General features: G+C 41.9%; 1 protein-coding gene across 3 annotated transcripts in view; it reads left to right on the forward strand.

Moving 5' to 3' along the window:
• ISM1 (isthmin 1) overlaps nucleotides 1-26,952 on the forward strand; it is an 86,110-nt gene that overhangs the window by 50,755 nt on the left and 8,403 nt on the right. The window contains exons 2-4 of one of the 3 annotated variants that reach the window (XM_055131503.1): nucleotides 4,602-4,838; nucleotides 13,432-13,696; nucleotides 23,886-24,029. In XM_055131503.1, the coding sequence (XP_054987478.1) occupies nucleotides 4,602-4,838; nucleotides 13,432-13,696; nucleotides 23,886-24,029 (646 nt within the window). Of the gene's footprint in view, nucleotides 1-4,598; nucleotides 4,839-13,431; nucleotides 13,697-23,885; nucleotides 24,030-26,952 lie in introns of all 3 variants that reach the window. The other 2 variants (XM_055131502.1, XM_055131504.1) reach the window with 2 other exon arrangements.

Here is a 26,952-nt window from a genome sequence, read left to right on the forward strand (position 1 = left end):
TCACCTGCCTTAGCAATTGAACAAGGCATATGTGGTAAACCATAGTTTTAGTTCTTCTGTTTTTAATCCCTTGGATAGTCATCGCTTCCAGAAAGAGAACATTACTGCTAGAACTGCAGTGTTGTCACAGATTGGAGATCAGCTCAATACACTGTGGGTAAAAAGGTATTTTCCCAAACTAAACTGGCTTCCTTGTGTCACATGGGTTTAGGTCCAGTGAAACCTACTGCTCCTTGGTAAGAATGATAATGTTTCTTTTCAATTTCTGAAATTTTCCCAAACTAACCTCTTTAGAGTGAGTGTGTGCTTTTCTAAATAAAGCACAACTATTTATTTCTGAGTTTTTGAGCTCTCTTTTTAAATATCTGTACTCAGCTAAAATAATTTATATGGTACCTTCAAAAGAGAGGTTGATGTATGTGGAGTGAAATGCACCAAGACTCTGATTAGGCATTTGCAAGGCTGGTGTGCAATGTTGCCTTTTCACAAAGGATAAAGAAAAGACTTTTCGTTCTATGATTACCAGCTCTTACCTTTGATCTAGATCACCAAAATAATAACTACTTCCAAATTTGACTGTTGATAAAATGAAATATAATTTTCTCTGAACCACTTGAAAATACCCTCCCATTATTCAACAACTCAGTTTCTGGACAGTTTGGGCAATATTGTTTCAGGGATCCAGGGAGCCTAGGTAAGTGTATTTAGATAGAGATGCAAACATAATTCAGATATTCAGAGATCGTATTAGCATTTCTTTATTACTGCCCATCTTCAAATGCTATAAAAACATTGAACTTATGAGGGATGAGGAAAATATTGAGAAATACCACAATTCTGTGTGTAACTCAAGCCAAAACATACTTTAACCTCAGTCCATTCCCGGCAGAGACACTAGTGGCCTGAACTATCCAAGCTATTGACCTAACACTGACACATTCCAAACTCTTGATCATCTTCTTGAGAGGGTGCAGGCTCTTCTTATTATCGGTTTTTGGTTGTTGTTTGTTCTGTTTTGTTTCTTTTTTTCACGTGCAGAACCCCTGAACCACAGGAGTTTAAGGACTTTTCTTGGTGTGTGGCGAAACCAGGGTCACTCTGCGGTGGTGTATTGCCTACCAGGAAACATTCCAGAGACAAATCGAAAAATCAATCAGACTCAGTTCTTGTTTCTTTCAGCTATCTAAGCAAAATGCCAAATAGCATTAAAATTGCATGGCCTACTTCTTCGGAAAAATATTTTTAGGAGTAAAAAAGTACTTCATTGTAGAGAAAATGAAAGAGACTTCCACTCATCAATATGTCTCAATTGCTACAATGAAGTTAGGATTTGATTTGCAGAAAGGATCCCCTGAGAGATTGGCCAGCAAAACCTGGACTCATTCTGAGAAGTTAGTTAGTTGTTCAGGAAGTTTTAGGGCTGGGCATCAAGGGAAAACAACCAGAGAACAATAACATTACATTATCTACCATTGGGCCATGATAGGTTTTCTTTAGGTATGGTTTATGTGTGTGTTTTGCAGATTTGGTTTCATATCTCCAAGTATATATTGCCAATCCACAGCCACTACTAAAGTCCCACAATTCACCACAGTCCCTTCCCTCTTCTAACCTCCTTCCCCTTCCTTTCTGGTAAACACTTTTACATTCATAGTTCAAGGATGCCTTCTTTCACTTTGCCTTTTTAACCTTGTTTATGTTTCTTTATATCCCACAGAAGTCAGATATTCTGGTACAACTCCTCCAGTTTCATCCATATTTTTGCAGAAGGCAATAATTCATCTTATAACTGAGATAATTCATCTGCTCATCTGTTGTTGGACATCTGAGTTGTCCCCATACCTTGGCTATTGTGAATAGTACCACAGCGAACACACCCATACATAGATCTTCTCAAACTCATGTTTTTGTGTTCTTGAGATAGATTTCTAGAAATGAAATTTATGGTCATGTGGTAGATCTATTTTTAATATTTTAAGAAATAACCATAATTCTTTCCATAGAGGGAGGACCAGTTCATATCCCCACCAACTGTGTGCTGGGGTTCCCTTTTTTCCACACCCTCTTTTTTTTTTTTTTTTGCAGGCAATTCTGACACATTCTTAGGTATAAAGTTGATAGGTTTTGTGACCTTGTATTCTCCCCTCCTCTCTTTTCCTTTCCTGTACTCTCCTTCCTGTCCTCTCTTCCCCCCGCCCCATTTCCTATTGTTCTCTTCCTCTCTCCCTCCTCTCTTCTTCTCCTCTCTCTCTTTCTTTCTCCTCTCCCCACTCTTCCTCTCCCTCTCCCCCTACTTGCTCTTCCTCTCTCCCTTCTTGCCTTCCCTCTCTCTTTCCTTGCTCTCCTTCTCTCCTTTCTTACTTGTCTTTTTCTCTCTCTCTCCCTCACCCCTCCTACTCAATCTCAGCATAATACATTTGGCTTCCACTGCATTGAGGAATGCCTGAGAATGCCAGGGTAACACCCTCCACCCTCTATGAGGATGTGCCAGAAGCCAAAACCATGGCAGAGAAGTGTCTGGAAAGGTGAACAAAGACATTACCCCTGGCCACATCTCCTGAGAGGGCAAGTAAAAACATGATGAGGAATATCCTGCATACCCTCTCTCTGACTGCACATTATAAGGGAAGACAGCAAACTTGCTGTCTATCCCAGTTTTCCTCTAAGCCTCTTGGAACATTCACAAAGCTTGTCTCTGTACCAGCGAATGTCTTCAGCCTTCATTTCTGTTTAAGGAGATCTAGCAAAGTCATCCCCTTGGGTTAACTCTCTAAGAAGATATTTATCTCCTGCATGTGTTTCATCCTCCGGCTGTTCTTGACCTTGGGTATATAGAGTCAGAGTGTTTTGATACCAGATGTAACCTTTTGGCTGGGGAAAAGGCACTGTGGAGAGAAGCAGGGAGGGCATGTGGAGACAGTATGCTGGAATATACACTTACAACCCCCCCAAACATACCCAAGAATAACAAGAACATTAACCACTGACCCAAACACTGGTGAAATTCTATCTCCACATCTCCCTTAACCCGTAAACATGAAAATGCCATCTCTAAAGGGATGGATGATACTTCCAATAAGAAGTCCAGGGAGGTGGAGGGAAAGGAAGCTGGTTTGGGAAAGAAGTCCAGCAACTTCTACACTCTGCAATCACTAGAAAATTTTCCCCAAGTGACAACTAAATAGAGACTTGTTTTTACTAGCTGAATTTTCCTTTTTGAATAAAAAGCATTAACTTTAAGAATGGTGTAGACACTTCTTCTTTAGCCAATCTTATCTCTTCATCCTTGCCTCATATCATTCTTCCTGCCTTTGCTCCATACCAGCCTCACTGTTTGTCTGTCTGTTCCATAAATAAAACAAGTTCATATTTACCATTTTATTTGCTGCTGCTCTTTCTAGAATGTTCTTCCCCAGATCATCGTTGTAGACTAACATTTTCTTATTCAGATCTATTATCAAAAGTGACTTTCTCAGAGAGGTTTTCCCTGTCTATTGTTGTTTCTTGCTGATCTCTATCATTTCCTTCTTTATTTTCTTCTTAGTAACATGACTTTCTGATCCTATTTTATTTATATATGTAATAAATTTTTAAAAATTTGTGTTGCCCCCCAACTTGATGTACACTGTGAGAGTATAGAGTCTATGTCTGTTTCATTCACTTCCTTGTCTCCTATTCCTGGCATATTCCTGGCATTTGTTGATTGGATGGATGGATGGATGGATGGATGGATGGATGGATGGATGGATGGATGGACGGATGGATGGATGGACGGATGGACAGAGTAATGGATGAATGAATGGGTGTATCAGTAGATGCATGGATTAATTAACATAATCAGTACTTTGGCTCAAGTTGGCCCGATATTTGACCTGTTACCTAAAACAGAAATTTCAGGGCCCCCGAGATATTACAGTAGTAGGACATTTGAGTAGCTCTCATCTAGCTCAGGTTCAATTTTAGGCACCATAAGATCCCCTGAGCATTGCCAGGTGCAGCTCTGGAAGCCCCAAGCACCTCCAGGTATGATCATTGAGGCCCCCAGCATCGCCAGGGTGGCCTGGGTATCCCCAGTGCCACAGAACCCAGCAGTATTGAATCCTCAGGCCTTTGCACTGAACTGTGTGCTGAGAATTGCCTGTGGGACCCCCAGATCTCCTGAGATAGCTTTCCTAGTGTCCTTACCCCATCAGAGACAAACTCTGAACAGTAGGGGCATATCAAAAGTGAGAGCCATTAGTCAGATGAAGCTGTGAGACTGATGTCATCACTTCATTGTACTTTTCAATGAGCTTTATACTCCTTTAGGATAACATTTTTGGGTTGGTTATGCTTTAGTGTTTCTGCAACAGTCCCTAATTCTTTAACCCCCAGATGTGTCTCAGTCAGCCGGCTAAGGAAAGTTTGCTGATGATTTGACCTTTAGAAGATGAGCAAACTAAGCCATAGAGAATTCACATAAGTTAGGATTACAATCCTGGCTCAAGGTCAACCACTGCAGTTGTTCTTGCTCTTGAGTTGAAAGTATTGTTTTGGAGAACATTCCTTAATCTTGTATCCCCTATTTATTTGTTTCCTTCCTTTTCTGTTTGTTTTAGAAGAATCTTAACGTGGAAAGTGACTCTTCATCAGAAACCAGCTTTCCTCTCCCTAGAGAAGTGCCAGGGGAGCCTCTGGATCGCCGGGCTCCACACCAGCCCTTCCCCAGAGACGGATTCCGACAGGAGGCTGGCCACCCTTCCTTGCAAAGAGACGGCCCCAGGTCCTTTCTTCTTGATCTTCCCAACTTTCCAGATCTTTCAAAAGCTGATATCAATGGGCAGAATCCAAATATCCAGGTAATGCATGTTAGCAGGAAGCTATTGTGGGTACCAAATCCTCATTTAGAATTTGGTGTCTCTCTTCTCTTTTTCTTCCCGAAGGAGATCTCTCTCCATGGTGGCTAGGACTCTCTCCCTCTTGGGCAACTTAAGCTTCTTGGCAGCCACTGTTCTCATTTGGCTGCTTCCATACTCTTCAGTTTTGTTCTCCATTCTTTTCATTTGTGGAAAGTCAACTTTTCCTATTCTTGCTCTCTGCAGCAACTTAGCTTACATGGCAAAAGTTCCTCAACCGGAGCTCCTGGCCCTTAATCAACAGTATCTGGAGATGAATGCTCTCTACATGCCACTGTTTGGGGTCAGATATCCATGACCTCTATTATTTTGCTTATAATGCTAGTGTCCTGGTGGCTGACAAACATCGCTACTAACACACCTCAACTAGAAAACATTGACCAGCCCTTACCTCATGTAAATGCCATGTTTGAAACTTTAGAAACCTGTGACCTCTGCCTTCCCCCAAAATGACCTAGGTATTTAGATCCCAGACACCTCTTGACAGTGAGTGCCAAAGGCTCCTAGAGATCTGTAAGAGGAGAAAAAACACTGAATTCCACAAAGGGCAGATCTACATGGACAAGCAGATAGGGCAGCACAGAAGTGCAAAGTGCTTTGGGGGTCTCTCCTTGACAACTCAGTGCAGAAATCACTGCATGCCCCAATTATTATATCTGATGAGTCTTATATTATTCCAACTGATTAATTAGAAAAATAGACTTGCTGCTTCGCTGCCCTCATGCCACGAACAGGCCACATGGATCTCTGATATAGTACAGAAGACCGCTTGGAGAGGTGCAGGTTGGGGGAGAAATTAACTGTTGCTTAGTATTGCTTCTTTATCCTCAGGAAGTGACTTGTCCCTGCTTATACATTTTATAGTTTCAGAATCAGCCTGCCCATACCCAAAAGGTGCTTAGAACATGCCCAGAGCAATTTAAGGCTTGTTGTGGCTCATGTTTTTCCCAGAAAAAGAAAAAAATGGTAGTGAGAATCAGTGTGGAGCTTAATGCTGAGGATTAAGCTATTAGCTGCTAGATTTTTAAGAATTACTCAGGTAGAGGGACATAGCGCTAGTTCAGTAGCTGGGGCCATGTACCTTAAATATCCAAGCACCTAAGTTTTATCCCCAGCACTGCATGCCTCATGCCACCACCCCAGGGTGGACTCTAGCTCTCAGGGTCCCCCTTTACTTCCCAGATATAACCATTCATTAGAAAATACCCAGACCCTATTAAGGCTACACTTGAACCTTTTTATTAAAATTTAATTTTATTTATTATAGTTTAGGAAGTTATAGTAGTATGAAATTTATGCTACACAACCTTACTATATTTTCAAAGCACTAAAGTATCCACAACCCTCCACCACTGTCTTTCTTTCTCTTCTAGTCTGATTTTTTCTCTCTCTACTCCCTCCTCTGTTTGGTAATTGATTCTGTGCTCCTATGTCAAGGCTTGGTCATTGCTCAGTGCTACCTATATTAATATTTTGCCACTCTGTCTTCTGTAGACAAGTGAGATCATCACTTGGGACTTTTTAAACTATTACTTAAATGTCAGAGAACAGTGGTGGTTATAAAGATAGTTGTTGTGCACAGAACTGGGAAACCCAGATCACCTTGTCAAAGAGAACCAGGAGCCCTAAATCCTCCCCAGCCCACGCAGTGCAAAGTTTGTGTCTAATGAAATCAGTAAAGCAGCCAGGGTTGCAATTCATTTTTCATCATAAGAAGCTGTGTTGTTTAGCTGGGTGGGTAGTAAAGAATGCTTTGGAGCAGTTCCACCTGACTTCCTGAGGGGTAAAGGGGCTGTTGGAGTTTGTGGGAGTGGAGGGCAAGTTGTGAGAAGGCTACACATGAGCTTCTCTTGGGCAGAGCCTCTGGGGGGTTATAAAATGCAGCTTTCCTATGTGCAGATTACAGCAGCAGAGATGGGGCTAATGGAAATTGTTTACCCATGTCCCCTTCTGAGACTACAAACCACCTGTTCATATAGACCTATAGAGTTGATAAGTAAAAACCAACACTGTTTTGCCTTTGTCCTGCATTTGTCCCGGCATAGGACTAAGCATAGCTCTAGGAGTTTCTTCCAAAAGGAACGCTTAGTATACAAGGTGGGAAGAGGAACAGGGGAAATGCCTATCATGTCCCCATATTCAAGGTAAACACCCTACCCATTGTGCTATTGCTCCAGCACCCCACCCCCCCATATTTTTCTTGAGTCACACTTTGGTTAGTGATCCTCGCAAAAGCCACCATAATTTCAATTACCAGGGCTAGTAGCAGAACAAATTAGAGATGAATGAACCTCCAATTCTGGATATTGTTTATGTCAGGTAACCCCCAAAGACAGTCAAGCCCATCTTTTCACCCACTGCCTAGTCAGGTTCTTTCATTTGGTTTTGTGTAGTTCCTCTGTATGAAATTTGTATGTGGGTTGTTGGGGGAGAGAGGGAGCCATCACATTCTATTGATCTGATGACATGTTGGCTCTAAAGGAAAAAAATAAATAAAGGCCTGTGTTTCTAGTCTTCTCTCTCTGGAAGACCACAAAAGGTTCATGCTGGTCATGCAGAAAGATGTTCAAATAAAGAGGAAGCAGCTGCTCCCCTCAAAGGCCTAGTGCTCCATCTGCATATAAATGTGTATGTGAGTGCATGTGGGTGCTTGAGTATGTGCTCACGCATGCACACACACACACACACACACACACACACACACACACACAGAGCTGTCCTCATGTAGTCCCATGCACCACTGCACTTGAGTAGACCAACTCCCCGGTGGTGCTTTTAAAGATGAGGTGCTTTCTAAAAAGGGGTGATGGTTTCCGTGTTGGCAGCCTTTACTCCTTCTGCTCCTTTGTTGAAACCCACTGGTTTGACACAGGCCGATTCAGCCTAGCAGACATCCCTGCTGCTAACTCGGGGCCCCATCAAAGCGTTTTCTCTCCCTGGGGGAAGTCGAGTGTGGACAGGTGAAGAGCACATCCGTGGCTTGGCTTCCGCTGCCAGGGGCCTTGGCCTAGTTTCCGCCACCCTCCTACCCTCCCTTGGCAACCTGCCCTTCGTCCCCTTCTAGTTATCTGGAGCCACGGAGTTGAACAGGAATTTGATACCCCTTCCTCTAAGCCGACCCCCCTCCCCAATCTCCACAGTGTCTGGAAGTGTTTCCCACGCCCCCAGGCTGGGTTCCGTGTTCCCTGTTCCTGCTGCCAAATAGCCCAGACCTTTCCATCATAGTAAGTGCCACTGCTGACCCCAGGCACAGACGGGGCCCCATCCCTCCAGGGCCTCTTGACTTTTTAGAAGGGAAATCCTTCAAAAAGTTCTGCTTTACAGAGCATTTTATATAACTCCCCCTCACGACCCCCAAGGTAGGTGGCTTCTGTCCCAAGTGGATCAGACTGCTTCAAGCTGCAGAAATAAGGGAGGGGGTGGGGAACAATGTGCAAAGTAGAAAGAAATAGCCTCCAACTCCTGAACCAAATCTCCATATTAAATTTAAAACAATACTTGAAGTTGGGTCTGGCTGTTTAAAAGAGTCATTCAGGAAAGAAAGAAAGAAAGAAAGAAAGAAAGAAAGAAAGAAAGAAAGAAAGAAAGAAAGAAAGAAAGAAAGAAAGAAAGAAAGAAAGAAAGAAAGAAAGAAAGAAAAGAAAGAAATCCCTCAGGACAAGTAAAACTTGAACTTTGGTATCTCTCCTTGGCTGGGTTTTTGGTTCGCAGCTGATGGCCAGATAGCAAAGACAAAAATCTCTAAAATAAACTCATTATTAGGCTTACTGCATCAATTCATTACCACAGTAGCTATTCACAACCAAATATTTCTCTTTTCTGGAGCAAAGTTAGATTAGTATTCATTTCAACCTTATTTCTTTTCTTCCATTGAGGAAGAATTTTAAATAGTCATCTGAAGACCTTTTTCCCCCCTTGCATACTTATTTACATGGCCCTAGGCCTCTGGAGTGCCACAAGATACAATCAGATGAGTTGGCCAGTGTTGCAAATGCTGTACGTGCTTCTACTTCTAATTTTCCCTCCTCCTGTTTCTCTAAAGTACTCTTGGAATGGCAGGTCTGTCTGAACAAGAACCAAGAAATGTCTGTGCCCAAAGCATAGACACACACACCGTTAGGACAGACATGTATTATTCAGCTACTCATGGGGCTCAGTTGTCTGAAGCATGAAGTGCAGAGTCCACTTCACCTGAACTTTCCCAAATGGCACCCCCGTTCAGTCGTGTAGCCTTGGCTTCTTATTTCATGCGAGTTAGTCAACCTTTCTAGACCACAGTTTTCTTGTCTGTGAGTACCAGTAGATACTTATGTAATATAATAATAAGTAAGTCAGGTTGTGAAGACTAACCAAGACCATTCTGGAAAGCCCAGGGCAGATAGCCAGTAAGCTTTCCCAAAGTGCATATGCTGTTTGCTCTCATATGGGAATAAACATGAAAGACGACGTTGGGTATAAAGTAGTTGGAGATCAGAAGGCCTCATTTTGAGGGTGACTCTGTCTTCTTTGCTGTTTACCTAGAGAAACTGAATTTTCTAGACATTTCTGGGCCTGAAATTTGAGACTGATTTGCATAGAATGAGCAATAACGCTTGGGCAAGTATCCCACATCAGAAATATTTTTCAAAGTTAACCCCCAGTTAACTGAGCTTGCCAGAGCTGTTATTAAAGTATGGGTGAGTTCAAAAGGAGATTGCATATCTTTTCAGTCTGTTTTGTGGCAATAGTTAAAGAAGAAAAATAAGCATAATCTTGGAAAACTGTCTTCCTGTCCCTTGTTCCTGAAGAAATTGCCATACCTCTCAGAGCTGTTTTCCTCTCTGAGAAATAATTGATCTGTGTCTGTGTAAACCCTGAAACTCACTAGACTTAGGGGACCAACAAGCAATAAGATTCTAGAAAATTTGGGTCTGCAGTGGGTAGGACACTTGCCCTGCACACAGTCGACCAGGACTCAAAACTCAGTACCACATACAGTCCCAAATCCCACTAGATCCCTAAGTATAAATCCAGGAGTAATCACTGAGCACCACTGAGAATGATGCAAAAACAAAACCTGTATATATATATATATGTATATATATACATATATATAGAATAGATATATATGTATTCTAGAAGATTCTCCTGAGTTCAGAATATTAAGGTTTCCAGGGCAGAGAGATAATACAGATGGTAATGTGTTTGCATCACATGCTCACATGTAGCTCTCCTAGGTAAGCTCTCTGAGCCCTGCTAGTTATGACACAAAAACAAACAAAAAATTAAAACATTAAGAGTTCGATAGTGTCACTCTTAAGAGTTTATTGTAAGTTAGCTGAAAATTGTGTTTCCTCTGAAAAGTGCTTTTTTCATAGCAATAGTAAAGAAATTTTCTCCTAATAAACATTTTCTAACTTCGAAAAGAGAAAAGAAAATGGCACCATTCCATAGGGTCATTTCTTGTCTTTGGTCAGAAATCCCCACTTGGCACCTATTTTATACTGTTAAGAACTGATGACATTCTACCAGAACTTGAAACTGAGTTTTTTTCAATGAGTTCTTTTCATTTTTCTGTCTTGATTTATGGTGTCAAAAAGTGCATAAAAAACTCTAAGATATTTTAAGAAAAAAAAATAAGACATTTTTAATTATGTGTACTAAAGCAGAGAAGTTTACAATCTTTATAAGCTTGGAAATATTCTGGGCTCACTTCCACACCTTCATTCTATCCCTTTGATTATTATCATTCAAGACATCTTTATAAACAGATTCTTTGATGCTAGAAAACATGTAAAATTGTAAAACTAATCCTCACAATTCAAGAAGTCACTTATATGCTCATCAGGACTTTTAAATTTGTATCTATTAAAATTTTAGTTTTAAGATTTCTTTTTTTGATATAAAAAGAAGCATGAGTTTTCCACATTATTAACTATAGGTGAGGGTGGATCCTAAGGTTTGTGTGGTTTTTTGCTTTAAGATTTTAATTCATTCGGGCCAATGGCTAGCAATTTAAAGAGGGAAAAAAAATATCTAAGCTGTTGAGATTTAGTCCTTGATACAGTTTTTGGAGTAAATTTTGTATTTTGTTACTCATTGCCTGGCCAGGCAATAAATCTATTTTGCTTGGATCTGAGTAGCAGTTTTATAAATAAAAAAAGAAGAAGAAGAAAAAAATTTTAAAGCCATATTGATGGTAATAGCTTAAAACATAAAATTGTTTTTATTCCCAACTTAGAAAAATTGCAGGCATGTTTTGTTTAGGCAATCCTTTTGACTCCAGTCTGAATACAAATGGAATACCAAAATGGTTGAGCATGTTCCCCCTTATCTCCTACTCAGTGACTGATTTCATTACCATAATTGCAGGCTTGCCTGGCTCTTGGCAGTCCCTCCCCTCTGAGACCCTTAATAGCCTTGCAGATGATTGTTGCGGCTAAGTTCTTCTGTCTGCAGAGGTGGGGCCAGGACCAAAGAGGAGAAAGACTCCTCCTTGTCACCATCCAGCTGTGCTGTACCACTTAGCTGTACTCTCCTTCTACCTTTGTCCTTTCAGGGTTGAGAATGCGTCTCACTCCTTGTGTATCTCTAGTGACCATCTTTGTTAACATCAATGGTACAGAATGCATGGTTTATTTTCTCTTTTCTTTTCCCTTCTTTCTTTATGGCCTTAACTGAAAGCTCCATAATGACTTCTGCAAGGATGCTACAAAATGGGAGTATTGGCAGTAACATGAGCTCAAGCCAATGAAGTCCTCCTAAGTATTGCATTCCAGTGGGAAAGATGCACTTAGTCTACATCTAATCTGGGCTTAGAGGTCACACACTTGACCTTGAGATGACTACCGAAGTCCCCAGGCCCACTTTATATTGGAGAGCTTCATTTGAATGTCTAAACAGTGAATAGAATACAAACTTCTCCTTCACTAACACAGAAGGAAGGGGCTGTTTGTCTCAGGGATGGGCACACCCTGGTGTCTTTTGGCAGAGCTTCTCAGCAACGCTCTCAGATGTCGGGTTAGGGCAAAACTGGAAATGCATCTGCCCAGTACATCTTGCGCTGATTACTTGGAGTGCATGTTTCTGATTCATTTGCACATAACTCATCCAGAGGGTGTTGCAAGAGCTATGTGATGGCCAAAGAACCCAATGAGTCTTTTATTATATATTTTTAAACAAGTTTCTCTACGTTGAGTGTCTGCTAGAGCCAAGGAGCTACATTCTTCCAACCCTGTGACTTCCAAACTGGGCTCTCAAAGTCCAAGAGCAAGTTCTAACCTTGGCTCAGTGACTGTCTGCTCTGACCTGGAGGATCGCTTGAGTGCTTACACTGGGTCTGAACTATGGGATGAGTGAAAATTCACAGCAGTGGAAGCTTAGATCCTGGGAGATCGTGTCCATATTGCCACAAAGCCTCTAGCATCCAGCCCCTAAAAACATTCTTGACCTCTTTGCATCCTGGACCATGTGAAGGTACCTCTCTTTCCCTACATTTTTTGAGAGGCAGTGAAGTGAAGTGGGTCAGAGAATTTTGGATCCAGACCACCCACACCTACCAGTTACTGGTTTTGTGACCTTAGGCAAACTGTTAGCCTTCAGGTGTGCCGGTTTTTCTGTTTGTAGAAAGCAATCTGTTACTGTGTAGTAACCACCCAAGAATGGATTGAAGCAACAACCATTGAATTGTTCATGGTTCTGTGGGTCAGAAATTTGAGCAGAGCTTAGCTGGGAGAACTTGTCTTTGTTCCACGTGGTTCATGGTCACTATCAAAGGCACCTTGGTTCTCTTCTACATGGGTTCTCTCTTCACATGACCGCAGTCTGTGCAGTATCCTTGGCTGGATTTCCCTTATTTTCCTTATTTTCCTTAGGAACATCCCAAGAGAATGAAAAAGGATAACGAACAGGCTCATAAGGTTGTTACTGTCACTCCTAAAGCACATGACTCTTAAAGTAGGTCACAAGGCCAGCACAGTTAGAAAGAGAAAGAGGATAAGTTCACCTTTTATGTGGGAGATAAATCTTATTTAATAGACGATGGAAAGGAGTTAGCTGTAGCCAATTTTTCAAATTATAGGGGCCTATATATAAGGTCCAGCAATTACAGGGACCTATCAATAATAAAATTATAAGAATTAAACAGGAATAGATGAAAAAATGAGATTAGTGACTAGAACAAAATTAGAACCATCAACAAGAATTCAGCATTATTGCATACAAGTTTTGTAATTTTGGAACTCTAAAAAAATATGTTGTACCTGCTGAGTCTTTTAATTAAAGATTTCCTGGCAATGTGATTGCCGGAAAATCAGAGGCTTCATGATGAAATGACTCTTCTCAATCTGAGGCCCTCACGCACCAGTTCTGCATGGTTGCAGAGCTCATGTGGACCACTCCTGGATGTTTGTCATCCTTTGTCACCATGCAGTGCCCACTTTCCTTCCAGAGGGATGCATCTATCATAATCTCTGTTCTCTCAAACTGTCTTCCAAGGGTCACTCTACTTGGAGATTGGTGCCTCCCTATTGACCCTGGACTGTTCTGAATTCTTCAGGTCACAATAGAGGTGGTGGATGGCCCTGACTCTGAAGCAGATAAAGATCAGCATCCAGAGAATAAGCCCAGCTGGTCAGTCCCATCCCCCGACTGGCGGGCCTGGTGGCAGAGGTCCTTGTCCTTGGCCAGGGCCAACAGCGGGGACCAGGACTACAAATACGACAGTACCTCCGACGACAGCAACTTCCTGAACCCCCCCAGAGGGTGGGACCGTCCGGCCCCAGGCCACCGGACTTTTGAATCCAAAGAGCAGCCAGAATATGGTGAGTTTACCACCCAGTAATATAAAATTGGTGGGGAGAATAAATAAAGATGATAAGGCCTAATGGATATGGAGCCAAGAAAAACCCAATTTATAGTATGTGGCTTTGGGACTTCTAGAAGGCATAACTCATAAAGACTATTCCACAGAAGCCCCAAGGAGGTACCAACAGCCATGTTTTTCTGGAAAGACTATAATTTTAAAACCATTACCAATTATTGTAGGAGAGAATTGTTCTTTTTTGTAGCTAGGGGTCTTTGGGATTCTGCCTTTTTATTCCCACACAAAAATTTTCTTTTCTAAACATGAAGAAATAAAATTAAATTACTTTAATTTGCCTATATAAGTTCATATTGAATATTAGTCTTATAAAAAGAGATATCCAGAGAGATGTCCAATGGCTCTATTTGACAAGGCAGCCATGTTATCTTTGACCAAAGAGTGGAGTGGCCCCTAGGGAATCTGCATCAGTCATATCTTTATGCTTTATCAAATGACTCAATGACTGTCCACCATCAAAGTTCAAGACCCCAACTTCTATCTTCTAACCATAAATGTTTTTAGAGTAGGATAGGTAAGATAACTTATAAATGCAGTTGCTTAAGATAATTAAAGTTGGGGATCAGAGAGATACAGTTATCAAGGAGATTCTCTGCATACCACCAACCCTGGTTCAAATCCCCAGCACCACATATGGTACCTGAGCACCTCCAGGAGTCACTTCTGAGCACGGGAATAACTCCTGAGATTTGCCGAGTGTGGTCTAAAAATATCATCATAAGTACAATAATAAAGTTTGTTTTTCACTTGAGCTGGGATAGGAGACAGTATAGGGGGAACTAACCTCCATTTAGTGAGAGACCCAGACTCCTTCCATCTTGAATCCTCACTAGTTGTTATGGTCTAGATGTATCTACTACAGTGTTTCTCAACGATTTTCCAACTGGGACCCCTTTGGACTGTTTTAACTTCCTCTGGCTCCCTCTAAGTCCTCTGGTCTCATGATGCAATACTCCCCCATTTATATGATTTCCCCTGTGGCCCTTTTGTAATATTTTGAGGGTCCACAGGATATTCTATGGTCCCCAATTGTACCTGATGTACCTGAAGCTCTATATCTCAGTAACAGCCAAGCTGTAAAAGGTACACCACCACCACCTCTTAACTCCCTCAATCTGAAGATTATATATATTCTATCTGCTTAAATGCTATTGTCTAAGAATTATTCATATGGCTTTATGCATTTACAACTATGGCTGAAAATCATATTTAAGAATAGGAAGTCTATTTGACAAGCTGCTGGCCAGCCTTCATGGACAATTAGAGTGTGTTATGTGAACATTTGAGGGGTTGGAGAGATAATGAATTGGAAGTTAATGCACTTGTGTTGATTCAGCTGATCCCTTGTATATCCTTAGTACCATATAGTACTTTGAGCACCACTAAGTGAAGTCTTGGTAGCCCTCAATTATCAACCGGGTGGTTCAGATCACCCCTAGCTCCACAGGACTCACTTGCATTGAACCATGACCAGATTGCCTGAGAATCACCAGGAGGGGCCACTCTCCTGAGCGCGGCTTGAGAGACCCTCCCCTCTAAAGTTAGAACATTTAAGGAATGGGAGGTAGCTCAAGTGGGAGAGCACATATTTAATATAGACAAAGTCATGAATTTGATCCCCTATGACACATGGCTTCTTGAGCACTGCCAAGTATGACTCTGCTAGCTCCCAAACACTCTCCCTTCTCATCAGACCCGAGCGCCACGTTGCCACGTATGAATCTAAAGGTTAAAATTATCAAACCAAGCATAATTGAGAGTATGGGAAAATTTGTAAAAAAAAAAAATGTAGTGCCAGGAGATAGTAGAGCAACAGTTAGGATGATTGCTATCACGTGCCAAAACCAGGTTTGATGTCCATGTGGCTGCCCTAGGGCTGCCTTGGATGCCCTTGAATAGTGCCAGAGGCCCCTGAGTACTGTCTGGGTGTCCCTGTTGATCCTCAGCATCACAGCACACAGCAACACTGTATCCTTGGATGCCAGCATTGGGCCACCAGCCTGGGTAACAGAATCACAGGGAGAGTCCCCAAAGCTCCCCTAGAGCTACTTGGGAATCTTCCTCCCAAAGTAAAATAAAAAATAACACTGCTTGTGGTGTTAGGCATGAATCTACCATTAGGCTGTTCGGCTGTTCTTGTAACTTCATCATTTTTCCATTTAGAAGCCAACTGTAGATGATGAGAAAGACTGTCCGGCGCCATTTGCCTTCACGCTTTTACCTAGTTTTTTTGTGCAGAAAGGCTTGTTGTGTATTGGAAGGTCTGCTAGTTGATGATCCTAAGCAGCTCCAAAGAGCAGGACAGTGTTTGGGTAATTTTCCAACTACATCACTCAGTTGCTTAACATTAGAAAGAGCACGTCTTGTGTCTGGCACTGTGAGATGCTAGGAGTTCAAAAATGATGAAGACACAGTCCTTTCCAAAAGGGAATCTCAGCTATCTGTGGACAAAGCGGGGAAAATTAACTGAGAGACACAAAGTGTGCCCTGATAGAGATACACATCAAATATTAAGGAGCCAAATATTATAAGAGCTCTGCTGCTTCCAGTCCAGCCAAGGGGCTGGTGAAATCTTTTCCTTTCCTGGCGGAAGTCTAACTTACCTGTTTTTTAAGGTAAAGTCACATTTAGACAGCACTTTCCATGCACTGTCCCTCTTCCTGATCTCTGAAGCAGGTACTCCATTTGACAGATGGGAAAACTGAATTCTGCCATACTAGGCAAGTTGACCTTGAGCTTCAAATTGTCTGTCAATCTGAGTCCATGGTCTTAACTCTTTATGTTCTTGTCCTCTCTGGGTGGGTAGAGGCTGGAGGGATCGTAGATCCTCAAGGAGATAAGAGTGAATCAATAGACTGTTTAGATGGAAAGATATAAGTAGAAGAACAAGTCCATTGAACTACTTTGTAGTTTAACCAGTTTGCCCACCCTACACAGAACATAGTTTCTAAGAATGGAGCTCAAACTCTTGCCATCAGACTCGCTGGTTCATGTTTTAAAGATGCCAGTTCTAGGCTCAAACCCTTTTCCTATGCCAGCCCAAGCCTGCTGCATCAGCATAGGCTGAGATCCTGAGAGGAGTTCAGAGTTCCAGTCCTTGCCCCAGTGCCCCTAGATCAGATACATTGGAGTGATCCTCAAAACCTGTGCTTAAGCAAACCCTCCAGGGGCTCTGGTGCATTGAGCATCACTATTTAAGATCAGTTTCTCAGCCTGGGTTGCTCACTGCTGTCATCCAGTGGATTTGTTTTTTGTTTGTTTGTTTTTGTGGGTTTTGTTTTAAATTTTTTTATTTTATTGAATCACTGTGAGATATAGTTATAAGCTTTCATGTTTGAGTTAAAATCACATAATGATCAAACACCCATCCCTCCACCAGTGCACATTCCCCACCACCAATATCCCCAGTATAACCCCCTTTTCCCACCCTCCCATGGCCTCCATGGCAGACAATATTCCTCATACTCTCTCTCTACTTTTGGACATTCTGGTTTGCAATACAGATACTGAGAAGCTATCATGTTTGATCCTTTATCTACTTTCAGCACACATCTCCCATCCTCCAACCATCATTTCCTTAATGATCTCTTCACTTTTCCAGCTGCCTTCTCCCCCAGCTCATGAGGCAGGCTTCCAACTATGGAGCAATCTTCCTGGCCCTTGTATCTAATGTCCTTGGGTGTCAGTCTCATGTTATGTTATTTTGTACTTCACAAATGAGTGCAGTCCTTCTATGTCCGCCCCTCTTTTTCTAACTCATTTCGCTTAGCATGATACTCTCCATGTCTATCCAGTGGATTTGTTTTAAAAATACCTCTGCCCAGACTTCTCTTTGACTCAGTAAAAAATTACCTTCTCTGTGGAGTGAGGTCTGGGCTTTACTGTTCCCAAAGCTTCTACGGTGGAGCCAATATGCAGCCCAGGTTGAGGCCTGCAGCCTTCTGTGTCCTGAAGCAGGATGGCCATGCCCAAGGTCCAGAATACCTCTTAATTTTGCTTGTTCATTTTGACAACTGAGGTCACCAGGTGATTCTCAAGCTCACTAAAATTTGAAAAGCACCTTGAGAAAAACTTTTTTGTTTGAAGATTTTACAGAGTAAGCTTTGCCAAACTCATGACTGTTACAGAAGCATCCCGCTGAGGCCAGAGAGTTAGTCCAAGGGGTAAAGCATACAGCGACTCTAGTTTGATCCCTGGCACACTACTTATGGTCCCCTAAGTGCAACTGGGAGAGATTCCTGAGCACCACTGGTTATCAGCCCCATCCCCCCATAAACAAAAAACATTTTAACCTTAAAGACAGATTTTGTTCTTATTGAGTTAGTGTTGTTTCTGTGCTTCCATCACCCCCAGAATGCCTGAATCTGGACCTTATAGCCATTCTGAGCCATGGAGAAATCCTTCATCTTTCATGATTTTGAGACTCTTGGGAACTTCCCCATCAATCGACCAAATAACAGAGTTGCCACTTAAGAAAAGAAAAAATCATGTGTCTTGTATGCCCTGTAGAACACTCCTTCTCAGATCTCCTGGGCACATAATTGGGGAAAGGAGAGATACTCCAAATTCAACTTTGGATGCAGTCAAAGTAGGAAAATGGCAGGGTCCCAGATACAGTGTACTCCATTGGCTCTGAGTATGAGACTCTAAACATGTTGTTGGTGTTGGGGTACATTTGAAAACTCCAGAAAGACTGAGTTCCAGGGAGCCTCTGCTTTCCAGAATTCCATACATCATCAGATGAGTGGCATCCTCTGTAGTTTCAATCAAGGAGAAGGTCCAGTGCAGTTTCTTCAGTATCCATTCCTGTGTTTGGGTGCTGTGGAGGATAAGGAGAGAGAATATAAAGCCCAGGAAGGCGATATTCATGTAGAGCAAAGCAAAGCAAGCCACTGTAAGTGTTAGTTGCTTTGTTGAAGAGAGGCATAGCTCATCTTTGTGGATGATCTCTGATTTGTGAATGTAGGCGGTTTTCTCCTTTCTTTTTCTTCTTTTTTTTTAATTATTGTTTAGGTAACATGCTTATAATAGTGATGGCATTTATGGTTTTGATACACAAAGTTACTGAGAAGGCAAGATATGTAATAAGAATTTCAATGTTCGAGGTAAGAAAGATAGTACAGAGCATAGGTTGCTTGCTTTGCATAAGGCTGCCTTGGACTTGACCCCCAACACCCCATATAGTCCCCCAGTCATGATTAGGAGGATCCATGAGGGCAGAGCCAGGAGTAAGACTAATGTGCCCTCCCCCCCCAAAAAAAAAAGAATTTCAATGCCCATTTGTGCCGAGGGATATCGAAGTGGGTAGCCTGCTTGTCTTCCACACAACCAACCCAGATTTGTTCCCAGGCAGCCCATATGGTCTCTCAAGTGATGCCAGGATTGATTCCTGAGCACAGAGCCAAGAGTAAGCCCTGAGCAGCTGAGCAGTGTGGGGTGTGCCTCCCCGTTCCCACAGAAAACAAAGCTCAGTACCTATGGCCAAAGAGTCCTAGGTAAAATAAAAACAACATAATGACATCCTTAGAACAAATTACACAATACGCAAAAGAAGATAGGCCTAATAAAACACATTATGTGCACCATTAATTGATTCAAATACATGTGTTAGAGACTGCATTTTAATTATATGTGAACCATTAATTGATTCAAATACGTGTGTTAGAGACTGCATTTTAATTATCTATTGTGTCAATACCTAAATTAATACCCAGAGCAGAGTTCAAATATGTTTCTATTGAACAGTAATATACTATTCCCCAAATTGTTCGGAGACACTCACAGAGTGAATTCATATGGATCCTGCTTATTTGTAACATGGATTAGGACAAAGTTCTTTACCATTTTCTAGGTCTCAGTCAGGATCCTATCTTAATAGGAGATTTCACGGTGATTCTTTTGTCAAGGGTGTTTCTTTTTCATGTCAAATTAGGACCACATAAGTGGGTGTTTTCAGGAAGGGAAATAAACATGGGTCAGGATCAAAAGTGCTGAGATATCAGAATATGAACTCAGAGACAACTGGGGATGGCGAGGGGGTAGAATCTTAGATCTAATATTTGAGCTGTGTGACATTAAGTACTTCTCTGAGCCTCAGTTTCCTCATCATAAAAAGAGAATGTTTCTAGCTATCTCATGGAATTGTAGAGGACTTAAAGCAGTGCATTTCGGCCAAGCAGCTGGTGAAAACAAGCTCCCAATAATTGGCAGTCTCTCTCATCTTAGATTAGTGGAGTCTTGCCAGTGACCGAGTCAAGACCCAAGTCACTTCAGTGACCCAAACATTGGAACTGCCTCTAGGCCTGCAACTATATAATGACTACTTTAAAATTTCAAATGACATCCTTGAAACCCACCTCTGATCCCACTGGCCTGTGAATTGTTCTCTTTCCTCGCAGAACTCTTTGATGTCACTGATAGGCTCTCCCCAACACCATATAAATGTTCACGGGTTCTGTCTTCCACTGTCTCTATTGTTATCTTTACAATTACTGACATTCACATTCATTTTCTGCCCTGAGCCTCACTCCCTGATAGGGTGAGAAAATGAGAACAGGCTTGTTTTTTTTTCTTTTATAGCAGAAAGGAATGGAGTCCTAACAGTTTTGTCCCATAGTCAACTCCCCTTTGTGGCCTTTGAAGCAAAGAGAAAATCCTCAACCAAAGGTCATTCCTGGGATATTTATCTGAGACCATGCACTCTAGAACTTTAGGGGGAAGAGCTAACTTACACACTTTGCCCGAAGAGGTTTTTTGGTTTCAGGAAGCCCAGAAGTGCCTTCCCACATGGCTGTCTAACTGTGCTCTGACTAACTTTGTGAAATCATATAGAAAAAATGTTTGCAAAGGAAATAGCTTTTTGTCACCACTTTATAAAACAAAGAGATCAAGAAAGCTACTGACTGGAATAGTAAGCCTTTTGATTCCTGAGTCTACTAGTCATTGAAACAGCTTATTTGGGGGAGAATTTTATAAGGTATTTGTAACCCTTCATTTGTGCAGGTTAAGAAATCACCCCTGAGGTTCAGTGGCTTAAAAGAACAAATGCAGCTCTCTCTTGAATCTGCAGGTTTTCTGGGTTCAGCTTGGCTGTGGCTGGGTGGTCTTTACTTCCTTCACTCTCTTTGATCTAATGGGGTCCCAGCTGGACAGCTGTGCGTGCTGAGGTATCAAGTCCCTGGCCCTCCCAGAGACTAATTGGGTTCTTCACATGGTTGCAGAAATGTCCCCTGCAGCATCCTACAAAGTCCTCAAAGTACAAGCACTTTCCCAACCTGTGCTTGACTCATATTTGCAGTTTTCTTATTGGTCAAAGCAAGTCACTTAGCCCTCACTAGGCTCAGTGTAAGGACGGAGTCACCAAGGAGACAGATATGGAGAGGGATTAGGAAGTCATTTTCCACATCATCTGATACCATATTGACATTCAAATAACTTACAGCCAAGAAGCCAAATGAGAAATTAAATCATGCAGTTATTCCAATATAAGCCCTGTGGTGAATTTAACACTGGAACTAAAAGTTCCAGAAAGATATTCCCAGAAATCAGGTCCCTGAATAATAATAGCCCAACAGCAAGGAAAGATTGCAGGAGATTTCTAGATGGTTCTTGTCCCACTAATTCTGTGGAGCCAAGCAGCACATGAATTCTACCTTTGTGGTTAAACAAATGTTTGTCTGACTCAATGTCCCCCTTCCCTTTTAAGTTTAAAGACATTATCACTTCTGCTTGTGACTTGTGGCCTTTACCAGTCTGTCTCAGTGGCTCAGACCTTCTGTGATTTGTTCATGGGTGCCTAACATCAACCCCACCTGAATGGTTCCACCAACAAAAAGGGACCTTAGGATTGTTCCAAGTGCATCAGAACTGCCCTCTGGCAATGGCCAAGAGATATCAGACCACAAGGGACTGGAGGGGCAGCAGTTGCCGCTAACTCGATGATTTATCCCTTTGGAAATCATGTCTCTCCCCTTCTGAGCCTAGATACCCAGAGAGATGGGAGAGATGAAGCAAGCAAATAATGCCAGGAAGCTCATCCAACTCCCTCATACAAAATAGTAGTTTCAAATATCTGCTTACATGTGATGGGAAAATTGTTTCTTAGAAGAAAGTCAAAGTTTGGAGGCATGGTTCTGGAGGCAGGGAGGGGAGTGAATGGGAGTCTTGGAGGCCAGTGAAGTATCAGCGAACTCTTTGCTCTGGGTTAGGACACAGTCTGGACTCCCCCCAACTCTGGTGAGTGGATTGAGTAGACTCAGAATCTCGAATTAGCCCGTGGCTATTCAGAATGAATGCCATATAAACACAGCCCAAGAGGCTGGCACAAGACCCACAGCTCAGGTAGAAACATGTGTGGATGACATTCTTGCTGGGCCTATGTAATACCAATCGCCACAACCTCTTATGAAAAGAGAGGACCCCCTTCCCTGCAAAACAGATGCCTGTAGCTGAGCACTTGGCACCAGCATAGGTCCCACAGCTATAGGGATATTTGGTTGAACCAGAAAGAATTCTTGCAGAGTAGAGATGTTGCAGAGAGAATCACACTTCAGAGATCTGGGACTAAGTGCAAGATTACACTTTTCCTTCTGTTTCCTTTGTGACTTTGGCAAAGTCACCTAACCACTCCAAGATTTAGTCCTTAAAAACTGTATTTGTGTGTTAGTGTATATTTATTTATTTACTTACTTATTTTGGATTTCTTCCCACATGCAAGGCATGTGCTCGCCTGTTGAGCTATCTTCCTGAATATCTTTTAAAGAGAAAAGGAAAAATCTAAATAATGTAGTACATGCTTAGACCCTCTTAGCCTAACAATACTATATAATTTATGCTATATATGTACTATATAATTTAGTTATCTTTTTGTGTTTATTGATTACTTTTAGACTCTTCTCACTAACTTACTAGTTCCATCAGGATAAAAGTCTTTAGAAACTTTGTTTGATTTTTGGCTTATTGCTACTTGGGCCATACCAATGTGGTACTTGGGCACTCCCAGTGATACTTGGGAGACCAGATGGTGCCAGGGATTGGTCCCAGGTCTCCTGCATACAGAACAGGAGCTTCAGCCCTTGAAGCTTTCTCCTCAGCCATACATGAAATAATATAATCCATATTTCTCAAATTGTGTTTTGTATATGAGTCTGCTGGATGCATATTGGAAGAAAGTTGGGTGATGACCTAAAGGACCATTTTGAGCTTCATCATTAAGAAATAGTTTTTCTCCAAGCAATGATAGTGAGTTTTCTGTCAAAAATTGAATGTAATCAAAGTAAGGAAAGAGTAAAATGAAAATCATCTGCCACACAGGCAAAGGAGGAATGGGAGGGGGGGTATTCTGGGGTTTTTGGTGGTGGAACATGTGCATTGGTGAAGGGATGGGTGTTTGAGCATAGTATGACTGAGACTTCATCCTAAAAGCCCTGTAACTGTTCTCACGGCGACTCAACTAAAAAATAAATTTTAAAAAATTAGGCTTTTGTCTGCTGAATCAAGCAAACCTTCAACAAGACACCAATTTGTTCTTTTTCCTGATTCTGTATCTCAGAAGTTCAGGTGAGGTCCCAGTATATAGTTGCTCTACTCGTGCTGCCATCAGCTTCATTCTGCTGTGCTCTGGGAAGGACTGGAAGGTTCCAGAAGGTTTCACTTACATATTTGGTGTCTGAATCGTCCACCATGTAGTCTCCTGACTCATAGGTTCAACCTCTGCTTCTTCCACAGAGACTAGACTCCCCAGAGCAAAAGGTCTAAGCTGGGTAGCCTCTGAAGGCCAAAGTCTGGCCAGGTCTTGCATGTATGCAAGGGGAGGAACTAATGGAAGTCATCTTTGGAAATTAACATATTATTCCATGTCCCCATGTCTGCAAGTGTATTTATTCTCAACAAACACTTCCTCGGCAACCCTCTGGTGCTTGGGATCCTGACACTGAATTGATCATTAATGTGCCCAAAATCTCAGTCAGAGTCTCTCACTACATGAATCTAATGCCCAAAATGAACCAGGTGACCAGATATTTTTAGCATAGATCCTCTCCAGCAATATAAGACAGCGGGCCGGCTGTGTGCCAGAGGGAACATGGAGCTGGCGAATGAAATTTGTGACCACCTCCCTGACTCCCTTTCAGATTCCACAGATGGTGAGGGGGACTGGAGTCTCTGGTCTGTCTGCAGTGTCACCTGTGGGAACGGCAACCAGAAACGAACCAGGTCCTGTGGCTACGCCTGCACTGCTACAGAATCCAGAACCTGTGACCGTCCAAACTGCCCAGGTGGGTTTATGAAGAATTGTGAGTCTGATTCTCAGGAAAGTTTTGTATTTATTATCATTTTTTATTTATATTTTTTAAAAAATATACAGAAATTGACATCATAAAAAACAGTTATTTTCCCAAGAAGAATCCTGACCAGACTGAGAAAGGAGTTGAGTAATGGACTTAATGAGTGAAAAATGGATTTTCTGACTCTTATGCACAGTGCAGTCTTCTTAGCTGTGACCTAGAAGACAATGTCACCACACACTAACTTAATTTAAAAGAAGAACTCTAATTCACTTGGGCCTTTGATGTGGGATTTGAGTGGGATTTGTGTAGGCCTTGAGGAGACACACGAAGACAGACATTCACAATCTGATAAGGAATTGGGGACAAGCGGCTTCACTGTCTTCTCCAGAAAAGCCAACAACAAGACCTGTCTATAATGTCTGAGAGTTGCCAAAGGCTCCCAGGGAAACAAATCAGGGCAACTTGGCAGTTCATTATCGCTATAAACTGCATTGTCAGTGTTTTAAAAAACTGCTAATTGCAAACTTGGTGAGAGGCCATATTGGCAGTGAAAAATAATTGTTACTGTCTCTAGCAGTGGTTGTTAAACCACAGCCTGGTTTTGTATGACCCACACAGTTTTAAAGGGTTGTTAAAACAAAGAGAGGGGAGAGAGAGAGAGAGAGAGAGAGAGAGAGAGAGGAGAAGGAAGAATATGCAACCAAGATTACATATGACCCACAAAACCTAGAATAGATGGTCTCTGACTACCAAAAAACCTCCCCAACTCCTGGTTTTGCATTTGCTATGTGTTCCCCATTGCCAGGTAGAACACCAGCCTAAAATAATACTTCAACCTCTCCCAAGAAACCACACATTCCTCATATGAAAGAAAATTTATAGACAGAGAATTTGATCTCCACATCCCAAACTTTTTTTACTATTTCTCGAAACTCTGTTTTCAAATTATAAGGCTCAGATTTTGAACAGCAACAACAACAGCAAAGAATCAGAATATAAAGGAGGTTTCTGAAAAGAGAGAGGACAGATCAGATTGAACCTGTGTAAGCTAGCAAGGAGGCATGTGTAGAAAATGGGACTAAGGGAGATAGAGCAAAGGGCTAGACACATGCTTTGCAGACCTAAGGCCCCACATTTGATTGATCTATGACACTGCATGACCTACAACCCAACACTGTTGGGGATAGTCCTAATGGTCCCCAAACACTCTTGCTATTGAGATGGTCCTGGTAGACTCCCCAGCACCACAACATCTGAGCAACATTGCATCACCAGACCCTACATTGAACTGCTCAGCCTTGTTGGATGAAGTATCACACTTAGAACCTGTGAGCATTGCTTGGGAGCACCTCCCCCCAAAACACACACACACACACACACACACACACACACACACACACACACACACACACACACATACACATACTCACATACAATGTAGGAAGTGGTGATTCTGCAGCATTATTCACAATAGCCAAAAGTTGAAAACAGTCTATGCTCTCCAACATATGATTAACTAAAGAAGCATATACACAATAAAATGCTATTAAAAAGAAGAGGAAATCCTGCCACCTTGAAACAACATAGATGAAACTAAAAGGTGTTAAGCTTAATGAGATAAATCACTAAGGTAGAGAATAGCCATATGATTTCACTCATGTGTTGTAAATAAAGGAATAAAACAAAAGGACAGAACAAAAACAAGCTTTTAGATAATAAGAACAAAATAGTGGTTACTATAAGGGGGTATATGTTGGTAAACCAGGTAGCACTGTAGCACTGTCGTCCCATTGTTCATTGATTTGCTCAAGCAGATACCAGTAATGTCTCCACTGTGAGATATGTTACTGTTTTTGGCATATCAAATATGCCATGGGTAGCTTGCCAGGCTCTGCTGTAAGGGCGGGATACTCTTGGTAGCTTGCCGGCCTCTTCTAGAGGGATGGAGGAACCAAACCCGGGTCAGCCATGTGCAAGGCAAGCACCCTACCTGCTGTGCTATCTCTCCAGTCCGGTAAACCAGGTAAAAGAGGTCAATTGTATAATGATGGCTAGAAACTGGAATTCAGATGATAAATACATGTGTTATATCAAAATGTTGACTGAAAAGCTATACACCTTTGGGCTGGAGCAATAGCATAGTAGGTAAGGCATTTGCCTTGCATGTAGCTGGCCCGGGTTGCCCGGGTTTCGATTCCCAGCATCCCATATAGTCCCCTGAGCACCGTCAGGAGTAATTCTTGAGTGCATGAGCCAGGAGTAACCCTGTGCAATGCCAGGTGTGACCCAAAAAGAAAAAAAAAATTAAAAAGCTATACACCTGAAACTATTAATCTTATAAACCAAAGATTCCCAAACTTGTTTGATGTACTGTCCCCTTTCAGGGGTGAAAAAAAGTCACTCAGAGCCACCTCCTAGAAATCTAGCTTTCATTTTATTAGTTTTGGGACCATACATGGCTGTGTACTCAGGGATCACTCCTGGGGAACATATGAGGTGCCAGATAAGCCACATGCAAGGAAAGCACTGTATTATCTCTCAGGCCCCAAATCAATCTTCTTCAGCGAACAAATGAAAAGTGTCTCAAATTGTGCCTGAGGCTACTACTGTTCCTCTGCATTTTTCCAGCACTCACAGGAACTTGGTATTGTCCACTTTCTGAGAGACACTGTCATAACCATTATCACTTCAATCTAAAAATTCAGATATTTCAGTATCCCTACAATTATGTTGTTTCAACTTGAAGATAAATGCCAACTTAAGTTATAGAAGAAGAGCAGTGCTTGATTTATATTTGTTCTCTGTGCATATAGTATTTTGTTTCTTTTCTCTTTTCTGCAGCCATGCTGGATATATCCCAAGACCACTATATCCCAAGACCTCTTTGAAATAATTTCTGTCTTTCTATAAA

This window comes from Sorex araneus, chromosome 3, assembly GCF_027595985.1.
Source record: "Sorex araneus isolate mSorAra2 chromosome 3, mSorAra2.pri, whole genome shotgun sequence".
Lineage (NCBI taxonomy): Eukaryota > Metazoa > Chordata > Mammalia > Eulipotyphla > Soricidae > Sorex > Sorex araneus.